The sequence below is a fragment of the Camponotus floridanus genome, unplaced genomic scaffold, assembly GCF_003227725.1.
Source record: "Camponotus floridanus strain SB8 unplaced genomic scaffold, Cflo_v7.5 scaffold28, whole genome shotgun sequence".
Lineage (NCBI taxonomy): Eukaryota > Metazoa > Arthropoda > Insecta > Hymenoptera > Formicidae > Camponotus > Camponotus floridanus.
Genome location: NW_020229414.1, coordinates 795,298 through 806,671, shown reverse-complemented (window position 1 = coordinate 806,671; position 11,374 = coordinate 795,298). Strand labels below are relative to the sequence as shown.

Below are 11,374 nucleotides of genomic sequence, written 5' to 3'. Positions count from 1 at the left end.
AATCGTTTATTCGATTTTACATACATTGTTCGCCATAATTACACGAAATGTCGTGTGGAAATGCGGCAATTAATCGTCATTGACAATATGAAATGTCTTATAGCTAATGTTCATGTACGTATGTTTTACGCCTACGCTTCGTGCGCGGGCGTCGCGACGGAGGCGTCGTACTACGTAGTTTTGCTCTTGCGATGACCTTGGAAACTCCTACGCTCCTTTCAGCGCCGGGTAGTTTTGGTGGGGACATTCGTTCATCGACGTCCCACCCACTCACGCCGGGCAACTTCCGCCCCTCCGAATCATGATATTCGCTACACATCGATGCCAGGAGAATCTAGGTATCTCCGAATTATTGTGTTCGGGACGTTAAAACTATATTCGATCGAATTCAAATATTGTTTCCTAAAAGCTCACGGTAATTAACTTTTCGTTGACGAAATAAATTATGTTAGAATTTCGTGCCAGATATATTAAATTTACTGTTAAAATAATCATTATCATGGAAAATTTAATAAGAATATATATACATAAAAGCATAATAATTGCATATATTATGCATTATATAAGTGGATCCATATGTTATATACATGTTATATGACATAATTTATTAGATATATGTAGGTATAAAGATATTGTATAATATGTATATCTCACACATATATACACAAGTTCCTAAGCTATCTACTTTAACAACTTTTTATACTTTGTTCATAAATTTTGGCCAAAGTTATATTAATACTTTTGTTTCACTTTCATGATAAATTAATGCTTTTCTTATGTATTCAGAATTGTAACGCTGGATTAAATTACTAATTATGAGAGAAAATTTTTAATAAATATTTAAAATTATCCAATCGAATTGATATAATATTTTCATAATAATTAATAAATAAATATTAATAATAAATAAGAATAAGCTTGTGCTGTGTGCATAAAAAAGTTTGAAAAAGAACAGGACGTGGAAAAGCCATTTTTGCGTATATATATTTACTACAGGTTCTATCGCAATGGGTTACGAAAATTAATGTACAATTTCTTCATCCCTATCCTCTATCGCATGGAACAAACAAAGGAATCTTCTTCTCCGGTAAATGTCAGGTCCTGTTAAATTAATTAACTTTTTTACTGAAAACAAAAAGAACACTCTGACGTTTCGTACTCGCCAGAGATTTATTAAAAGCTTGTATCCTGCACATGCAAGTGACACTGGGAAATTGTGAATTTTCTTAAAATTTAATTTCACACTATTATGCGAATTAAAATATCATTCATATTAATGGAGTCATACTTTTTAAGTCACCTCTTTTTTATCCTACTCTTCATTTATCTTCCAGTCTCATTTTGTAATATGGCTTTTCGATTTCAAATTTCTAGGATTAATTCTCAATTCAACCCACGCGTTTAACAATTATAATACTAGCTATCAAAATTGCATAAATAATTTTGATTGATATCCATTATCGCTTTCCCAGCTATGCGAAGGTATTCTTACGCGTGTGTATATGTGCACGTATGTGAAAAGAGCATGCACGCGAAACTCACCCTCGTCGAGATATGTACGTACACGTGCGCTGTGCACACGCATGTATCGTTCATCTGCAAATGGCCGACTAATATACGACCGATACAATTGCGCACACGTACATGTGCGCAGAGTCGGCGAAAGGGAAAGAGAATGAAATCACGTATCGGAAGAGATGAATCGAGAGAGAAAGATCTCAAACGAAACGAGGGAAAAGGGAGAAAGAATGAGATGGAGCGAGCGGGGGTGCGCTCGATCGTTAAAGCAGACACCCCCCACCGCGTGATCCCTCACGCCCATTCATAAAATTGCACCCGCTAATTCTTAGTATCTCGTTCAGCGCTTTCCCGATATCGCCGCGCGAGTGACATCGCGTTTCTTTTCACGAGATCATTCATATCTATATATGATATATTTTGATTATTCTTACATATCTTTATCTCTTCGTTTCACGAATTATTCGGATAATGGAGAATTTTAGGATAGAGAAAGAGACTTGAAAAGTAATACTTTCCTTTTCCTCTAAAGAATTTTTCGAGAATAGAAATTTTAAATATTTTTGAGATTGAATTTTAATGATTTATTACTGAAGTTTTTCGTAGAATTTAACGAAGATATTGAAATGATCGATTTAAATTTTCGAATGTAATTTTGGACAGTATTAAATTTGATTATCGACATATTCGACTCTCTTGCACTTTCTTGAAAAGTGATAAAATTATATTTAACAATAATAAAGAATCATCGCTTTACAATATTTGTTCTACAGTTTCATAGCTTTACGAGAAGTAAAACTTGAGGACAACTCATTGATGATGTTCAATGATCCACGATTCACGGAGGATTGACCGCTTCTGCGTGATTCAATGCAACACCTGTTCCTCGGGATGAAATCTGACTCGTCCGATCGACCCTGGCTGGTGGCTGAAGGTCATCGTCGTCGTTGCGGGAAGAAGGGGAACGGAAGGGACGGGAAGGGGAGGGTTTGGATGCCGCAGTGCTCCCGCGAGCGAGCAAATAAAAGTCCTGCCCGGCATTGAGCGGGTGCCTCCATTCATGGTTTCCGGGCGCAGGCGCCTCGTCGCGAAACCGCATGGCGTTGCCCGGGGAAGGGGTTTGCGAGAAGTCACCTACGCTGCTCCCCCGGCATCGCGATACGTGGGCGACGCGGGTGATTCAGAGGTAGAGCGAGCCGGAGTAAGGGCGGACCAGTCTTGTTCCTCTCGCGCGCCGGCTCGGCTCGCCGCGACCCGGCTTCGGGGGTGACTCGCATAAAGGAGAGAAAAAAACACACACGTCGAGAGATCCTCGCCCGACGGTCTCCGTCACGCGGGAGGTGGTGTTGCTCCTCAAGTTTTTTCTCGACGTCCTTCCCGACGAGCGATGGCTCGCGTTTGCCGGCGCGTACACGTCAAGTGAGTGCTTTCCGCGGCTCCTTTCTCTTTTTTCGGATGCTTCTTCCGGCCGAATCCTGGAATCTCTGTAACGGAAATACCCGTGTTGCATCGTGCGCGATCGTCGAGGAAGGAAACACGCGGAAAAAAACGCGACTATTGTATCGACAGTTGTACCTGTGAACTTTTTAAATTGCCGTCTACCTGATTAAATTATGATCTTGTTACGCGCGTCCCACGCTGAAACAATAGTGCGAAATCCATTATCGTTTTTCGATCTTCGAACTTGACGCATCGACAACTGCATTAACCATTTCTCTATCTGGATAATTTTTTTGTAAAATATCGAAATCATATAATTGAATTTCGTGAATCTCTCTCTCGCCAGTAATGCTTATCAATGATGCTATTTGTTTATTTTGTTAATCATTCTTTAAACATTTCATAGTATTTTGAATTTATATTCTGTCCTTCTTATTCCCCGATTTACATCCATCAAACTTTTATTTTTAGCGTTGCTCCAAAATTTAATATAGTGTTTCTTTTTAAATTTAATATAATATAAATATAATTTAATATAACTTAATATAAAATAAAATTATAATTTTATATAATGTTATATTTATAATCAAGATAATTTATACAGAGAAATAATTTGTAGAAGACATTTTCATAAATATTAAAAAACTTTTGTAACAGAAAAAGTGAAAACACGAGTAGCAATCGAAAACAGATCATGAAAGAATTGAATGAAAGTTGGGAGGGTATAATCGCGTGGGGGGGAGGAGAGTAATAATTATTATAGAAATGGAGAAAAATTAGAAGCCTAAAGTTATCAATATAAAAGGTTGTCAAAAGTGTTCTAGCCATTCCCAATCCAGTAGACCCAACAAGCCGAGCTCGACTACTCTCGCTGTTAAGTAGTCGAGCTCAAGCTTACGCGAGACAAGCCGGCTAACAAAGCTCTTTTATCTCCCTAGTTGAGTCATCAAAGAAAATTACACGTAATAGAGTTTATGATTTTCTTTCCACAGTCGGAGAAACACCGAGATTCTATTCACCTGCGTCCGACACTTCGTGTAAAGCCCAGCTGTATCGTGTCCAGTCATCGAAGGCGTTAAATCTTGAAAAAGCACGCAGATACATTCATTACGAGAGGCATGCTCGCTGCACGTCAGTTCGACTATTTTGCGGAAGAGCATTCGTACGAAAGGTAAGATTTACGCAGCGTTATTTATTTATTTGTTTTATTAATATTTTTATTATTATTGCTTGTATTGCTTTATTTACTTATCTAGATTTTTTTATATTTTCTAGATTTTATGGAATTTATCGTATTGTATTTTGTATTGTCTTTGTACCTATTTCTATAACATGCATGGAGGAATATTACATCTTTGCAATTCCTCGTGTCGCGTTATCCTGTACCGTAGAGCGTTTCCTTTGTGCGACATTGAAACTCGAACGAGAGCGAAAGTAGCGGACGATGCCACTCGGCGCCCATCAGTGAAAACGAAACCGGGAAAACCTTTGACCTTTTTTTATCGAAAAAATTGTAAATGCTATCCAAACCTGGTTCAATGGATAAGATATCAAACATTGAGCTTGGAAAAGTACTTAAAAAATATCTGAAATTGGAGAAATTATGAAAGATACACATAATTTCTTCTCCCCACGCGTCGTTAAAGATGCAAAACTTGACAGAGAATACAAGAAAGATTATCGAAAATATAAAGGAATGTTAAAAAATGAAATTTAAGATAGACCCTTAACGATATTATCGTTATTGCATTCAATAAAAACTGTATAAACATTTTAATACACACGCACGCATACGCAAATTGATCCATGAACAAGAACAAAAGATTTTGCTACCGACGAGACTCGATCAAATTATACGAGTATACATATATAACAGGTAACACACCCGTTGTAAATGTATTTTAGATGAATATATCCACGCATGCCCGCACAACCACACGATGGCATACGCGCGTTCGCGCTCGCGTTCGCACGCGACACATTTACACGCAGATATCGGCCATTTTACTTTCTCCTCCTTCCTCCCTTTATTCTCTAGAGGAAAAACGGATCTGACCTTGGTCGCCATGGCGATTTCAAGAATACCGTCCGCCGAATGCCATCAAGCAACCGGAAAAAGGCACAAATTTGATGATCTATTGTGCCTGTTATTACTTTCGTTCGTGCAAATGAACAATTTCATTTTTTTCATTATTCTCGCGTCTCCATTTTTAATTATCGCGAAAATTGTATTTATTTTACTATCAGATCGATATATAACTTGTACATATATATATTTTGCATATACATTTTAACGAACAACGTTTTTTTTTGGATTAATTATATCGAAAAGAGGAGATATTTAAATCGTAACGATAAGATATAGACAAATAGGATAAATAAGATATAGATAAATAAGGTATAAATAAAGATAATAACGATACAAATTATATAGATATAGTTTAGATAAAATTAACATCAGTAAAATCACTTGTAATCGTCTGGTAAGTATTTCCGTTTTTACAAGTTATAACTGACATTACAAGAGTGTTTTTTGCGAATAGATATAAAGTCGTGAAAAAGTAACGCGCTGATTTATGATTACATAAATAGTTTTAAGTGGGCGTTTGCTTTGCGAGATTGCAAAATTTAATATGATTTTAAAATGAAAGGACATGAACCTTATCATTTTGGAATTAATCCAGAGAATCTCGTGTGGTAAACATGGACTTGTTGCTTGTCGTGTTTATTACGTTGGAAAATGAGTAAACTTTTTTGCATATACACGTCCTGATATGAAATCTAATGACAAAATATTATATATATATGAAACCTTTATGTATTATTTATGAAACGTTAATACAGAGAGAGAAATAATACTTTAAATATAATTTTCCTATTTGATAAATTCATCTAAAATACATTATCTAAAGATTTCTTTAGCGCAAAAGAGCAAATGACAAAAGTATATTCTTTAATTAATTTGATTTAAATAAGATTTTAAGACAAGACTTTAAAAAATATATAGTATTAAAATCTTCTATTTAAATAACAAATACGCCTGTCAATTTTTTTATCATTAGCTAAGAAAAGATTGATGTTAAATTAATCGAGAAATTTACCATCAAAACCAATGTATTGGAATTAGGATACACCGTATATTCCGTATATTATACAAAGTGACCTCGTAGCGATTTTGAGATAGAACTTTGTCAACAAGAGATTTAATGATCAGTTAGTTGCGAACGACAGGTCGTGGTGGTTTGAACATCGACAATTATCGTTACGAAGGTTTATTTCCAGAGCATCGACCAGGTAGAAATTAATGGTAGAGTTAATTACTTATGCGATTTGAGCGGAATTTTCAAATTTTATTGATCTTTATACGTCGATTAAATCGATTTCCGAATTTCGGATAGATTCGCGATCGCGATAAAATCATTTCGTGCATAATCCGGATTATATATTGTTTCTGACTCTCTTTAATGCTCTTTAAATTCTTTGATACATAAAATCAAGCTTTTCTGGCGAAAAATATCAAGAAGAATTGTCATTTATATCGGGAATTTCTAATATTACATCTTTTCTCAAAATTCTTATTCATAATTCTTAATTAACGATCGAATCATCGCTTCGATTGTTTCCAAAATGTCAGTCAGATAGTGCGCAGATTCGCAAACAGTACAGTTTTCTACGCGCAACAGAAAAGTCTCGATAACATTCGCGAGATGAAATGCGCTTTTAAATATCCGAGTGTTACGTAAAATTGATTTTAGTCGGCAAGCTGATCTTGCCAAAGGTTAAAACCGTTATAACTTTGAAGAATTGAATCTTCAGTGTTGTGAATATGTATACGAAAACATGTATCGCGCAAAAGAGATCGCGTTTTCTTTATTACGAATAAACATGAAGGTCAATTCAGTATCCAGTTTTACATTGCCTTCTATTAAATGCTCTCCATAAAGCAGAAATATATTTTCAAATGACCGAGTAAATTTGAGTGTGAGATTATTTTTCTCAATTTTAATTAAAATCATAATTTTTATCGGTTTCGATACAAATTTAGTTTACTTTCGACTTTTTTAAACTGAATACCAAAGTTCAGTTAAATTTACAAGATGAAAACGGAGCGTAATTATTTAAATTCGATATTTTTGAATCATTTGATTTCACGATATTTGCATAAATAAATGACGATTGAAATGAAAAATAGTAATGCATCGGTAAAATGTAAAAAAAGCAATGAAATACTGATCAATATAGCAATATTTCAATATCTTGCCGTAATTATCGTTTCAGGAAAACAAGATTTTTCAGTAGTGCGGCACGGGACATTTCCTTTGAATTTTATCACAAATTTTTGCCCACCACCATGAATCAATACAAATCTCCTCGCAATAAGGCAGATTACAACCGTCATGCAAGTCATTTCATGCAAGTAAGTAATATATTTTTTGTAACCTGTAGAAGAATATTTAAATTAACATAGATTTGCATATTTTAAAATCTTATAAATACATTAAGCACAATATACTCAACTTCCTGAAAAGAAATTGTTTAATTGACTTCTCTTTAAATTGTAACTAAAATTAAAATGTAAAATTTTAATGAAAAAGTTCAGTTCAATTATAATTTCAACTAAAATTAATTATTTTACAAATAATTTTCTATTCATACATGAGCTTTAATCTCGAGTACAAACTGTACGTTTCTTTCTGAATAAGTTACAACTCATCATTTGTTAAGAACTATTTTACAGTTTTGAACAGTAATCGGTGTTTATTCCACAAATTTGAAATAAACAACACGAATGTGTTTCAGATGATAAATAAACCTCGGAAACAAGAAGACCAATACTTTACGCCAAAAAGACTTAGTAATGTGAAAAAAGTTCGATCATTCTCAAGTCCCAGCCCGGAGAGGTTCCTGAGGCACTTTTCCCCGGGGAAACTTTTCCAACAGCATCCGAATGGCAATTTACCAAGCCATTCAATTATCAATCAAACAGACCCCTCGTTTTTATATCAAGGTCCAAGATTATACAATCAAAACACTACGGTTGTCGGTTCACTGGGCTCTACAGGTGACAGTCGGCCAAGTTCTTCGGATGACAGTCTAGCGAATCGTTCACCGATTCGCCAGCTGGACACCAGTTCGCCAGACGATTTCGGATATTTTCGAATGTTTGAAGATGCTAGTGTACCAGATGTCTCCGATTTGAGCTTTTCGGGTGCCAATCAAAGCGAGAACTGCCAAGCGGATTGTGAGACGTTTGAAGATTTCAACATGAACTTTCTCAAGCTCGATTTGCTGGACGTGAACGACAACTATTCCGCACGACAATCACCCGAGCAGCTAAGCTGTAGCTCAAACGCCAAGAAAAATATGCCTAACGTACCACTGATACCATCGATAACAAAAGAGTTAGAAATAACGAAGGATATGACACAAGACACCTACTCCGAACAAAAATCACCTGTATGCGAGCAACGAATCCATAGTCCGAATGCCCAGGAAGGTGTATCACCGAAAGAACTTGAGATTGCGAATGAGATAGAGAAGGATGATTATATCGAATCTTTACGATCATCTGTGTGCGATGAATATCCGAGTACCCAGCAGGATATGTCTAGCGTACCATTAATAACGGAAGAGCTAGAAGCAGCAAAAGAGACAGAGGTAGCGGCAGCAATAGAGAAGATTCAATCTCCTAATTCATCGATAGAGACGTCGCCGTATCACTGCAGTGACCATCCATACACTCAGCTGCTTTATTGCCAGACTTGCTGCAAGCCGATTTGTAAAAACTGCGCCTCTCATTGCACTTGTAAACACATGACGGTCGATCTCGTAGAGTTCATCGAAACTATTCAGCGTCAAGCTGAAGAAGTATTAATGGAAGCCTATCTCGGGGTAGACGTTCTCGCGGATGATATGGAAAATATGGGTGTAAGTCAGCTTTGATCGATCGAAATGTATTTAAACAATTTGAAAATTAATAATAATTTTCTTCTAAATCTTTCAAAAATATAAAATAGCTTGAAACAATGTATATACATATTTTTCGTATAAAATAGAAAAAAATGAAAATAATAAAATAAATAGAAAATTAAATTCTCAAAATATAGATTACCTAAAAAAATCATCTTATGCTTCTTGCAGTTGGACATTGCAGCGTTAGATCAGAGAACTAGGGAGGCGCTCAATGACGTAAAGTTCTTCTCACGTAGAATGTGGGCTGCTGTAGAAGAGAGGGAGAAGAAATTATTCAAACAAATTGTGGAAGCGCGACGATGGAAGTTTGAGGTTCTTCACGAAAGATACATGCATCTAAAAGAGGATAAAAGCCGGCTGTCACAAGCCATAAGCGCCCTCAAATACGCTATCTATGATGCGCGATTTCCCAATCTCGTGTGTAACCCTGACGATCTCTTGAAGAAGAAAGATATGGTGTTGGCTGAGGTATCTCATCTCATTTTACACGTGACATATATATTTTGGTTTAACATTTATAAATTAATCTACAAAGATATACATTATATAGCGTAATTTTTTTAAATTCCGTGTGTTTGTACAGATCTGGCAGATTCGTCAGAGTCGAAAGATGAAGACCCGGCCTATTCGAGAGGAGAATTGGATCTCGTTCAAGAGTTCCGACAGCAATGTGCTGGCCGTGATCGCTAACGGCGGGAACGTCTTGCTGAACAGTCCAGGCACAATCGGGGATCGTCTACCTCACAATCGCGATTACAAATTATTACAATCATGTTTTCCGTACGGATTGAATGAGCAAATGATGCAACCGATACCGCGCGGTCGTCCGATAGCGAATTACGAGCGCAATATCGTTCTTCCGAATAGGAAACCCGAGTTGCAGGTCAAGAGCACGAGTGTGCAGATCATCGGCCACTTTGGCGAGAACGATCCCGACAATCTTTGCCGCCCGTGGGGATTAATTTGCGACAACGAAGGTAACATCATAATCAGCGATAGATCGAATAATCGCATACAGATTTATCGCGACGACGGCACGCTCGTTAGGAAGTTTGGAAGCTACGGTAATGGCCCTTGCCAATTTAATCGCCCGGCTGGAATCGCCGTCGACGCCAGACGTCGTCTCATCGTCGTCGATAAGGATAACCATCGCATCCAGGTCCGCATAATTTTTCAGCGACCTAAGTTTTATTCCTCTCATGTTACACTGAGACTAGGACTTTAACCAGAGAGTAAATTGCAATATAAAATCCTCGTGTTTCAGATCTTAACGATGGAGGGTGAGTTCCTGAGATCCTTTGGCGAGCATGGCGAGAAGCAAGGCCAGTTTTGTTACCCGTGGGACGTGGCGGTAAACACTGCTTGCGAAATTGCGGTCACAGACACCAGGAATCACCGCGTACAATTGTTCAGCGCCGAAGGCATTCCGCTGCGTATGTTTGGAGGTCAGCCGCATATGCTCAGGTACTTGGACTCACCGCGTGGCATTTGTTTCAATCAGGAGGGCAAACTCATCGTTACGGATTTCAACAATCATCATCTATTAATAATTGAGTATAATATGACGGATATGCGTATACTCAAGTGCGAGAAGGAGTTGAAGAGCAAGAGGCAAGACGGCAGTGGGGAAAACGGCGACGGCCAAAGCGACGAAAACGCACCTACGTTTCAGAGGCCACAGGGCGTAATAGTGGCCGACGATGGCAGTATCCTCGTCGCGGACTCCCGTCATAATTCGATTAAAGCGTTCAACTCGGTCGGATCGTTAATTTATTCGTATAAACCGGGTCAAGAAGAAATGGATCGTCCACTCGGTATAGCTCTCCACTGGGATGGTAGAATGGCATTCACCGATTACGGCCGTAATTACGTGCGCTTAGTAAAACTGGAACATCACATGGATCCGGTGTCGAGGAATGCTATCATGTTCGGTTGATATCATAGAATATCGAATACATTACCCTAGCGAATCAATGGAGATGATGAGATAAGAAGGATGAAATTCTCGTTTGCAAACATGCGAACAGCATCAACGGCCGCAACTTTTACAATTGCAACGCGTGGCGAGATTTTCCATTATCTACTTTCTGCCACCAATAAATTGCGCTAGGAAATATAACGTTTTGTTGAAAACGCGAAAAATTTTGACAAAAATATTCTCAGCAGTAAAAATAATAAATTAATAATAAGCGTGAAAGATGAAAGTTATGCGTGCAACGCAATTACGTAGTTGTTCAACATAAAATATAAACATATATTTTACACACATATCTTCGATTCATTCCGGAATTAAAAATTATTTTTAATCTTCTCTTTAGCTTTTTTCAATTTATCTATTCATTTTTTTAAATCTATTCTTTCTTCCATTTTTTCTAATTTTTCTTTGTTTTCTATTTATGTTTTATCTGATATTATGTATCTATGTTCTAATATTTTTTATTTA

General features: G+C 37.0%; 1 protein-coding gene across 2 annotated transcripts; it reads left to right on the top strand.

Annotated features, from left to right (window-relative positions):
* Window positions 1-2,769: 2,769 nt before the first annotated feature.
* Window positions 2,770-11,208, top strand: LOC105249837 (E3 ubiquitin-protein ligase TRIM71). 2 transcript variants are annotated; one of them, XM_011255585.3, is made up of 7 exons: window positions 2,770-2,937; window positions 3,951-4,129; window positions 7,237-7,375; window positions 7,759-8,886; window positions 9,100-9,399; window positions 9,515-10,090; window positions 10,196-11,208. In XM_011255585.3, exons 2-7 carry the CDS (start codon window positions 4,077-4,079, stop codon window positions 10,865-10,867), a joined length of 2,868 nt encoding a protein of 955 aa, XP_011253887.1. In that variant the 5' UTR covers window positions 2,770-2,937; window positions 3,951-4,076; the 3' UTR covers window positions 10,868-11,208. The 2 variants fall into 2 exon arrangements, with proteins under 2 accessions (XP_011253887.1, XP_011253889.1); XM_011255587.3 differs by lacking the exons at window positions 2,770-2,937; window positions 3,951-4,129 and adding an exon at window positions 6,188-6,265.
* The last annotated feature ends 166 nt before the right edge of the window (window positions 11,209-11,374 follow it).

Coding starts and splice junctions, on each gene's coding strand:
- LOC105249837 (XM_011255585.3), top strand. CDS start 4,077: ATGCTCGCTGCACGTCAGTTCGACTATTTTGCGGAAGAGCATTCGTAC. Junction 9,400..9,514: donor AAGATATGGTGTTGGCTGAG/GTATCTCATCTC, acceptor GTGTTTGTACAG/ATCTGGCAGATTCGTCAGAG. Junction 10,091..10,195: donor AGGATAACCATCGCATCCAG/GTCCGCATAATT, acceptor CTCGTGTTTCAG/ATCTTAACGATGGAGGGTGA.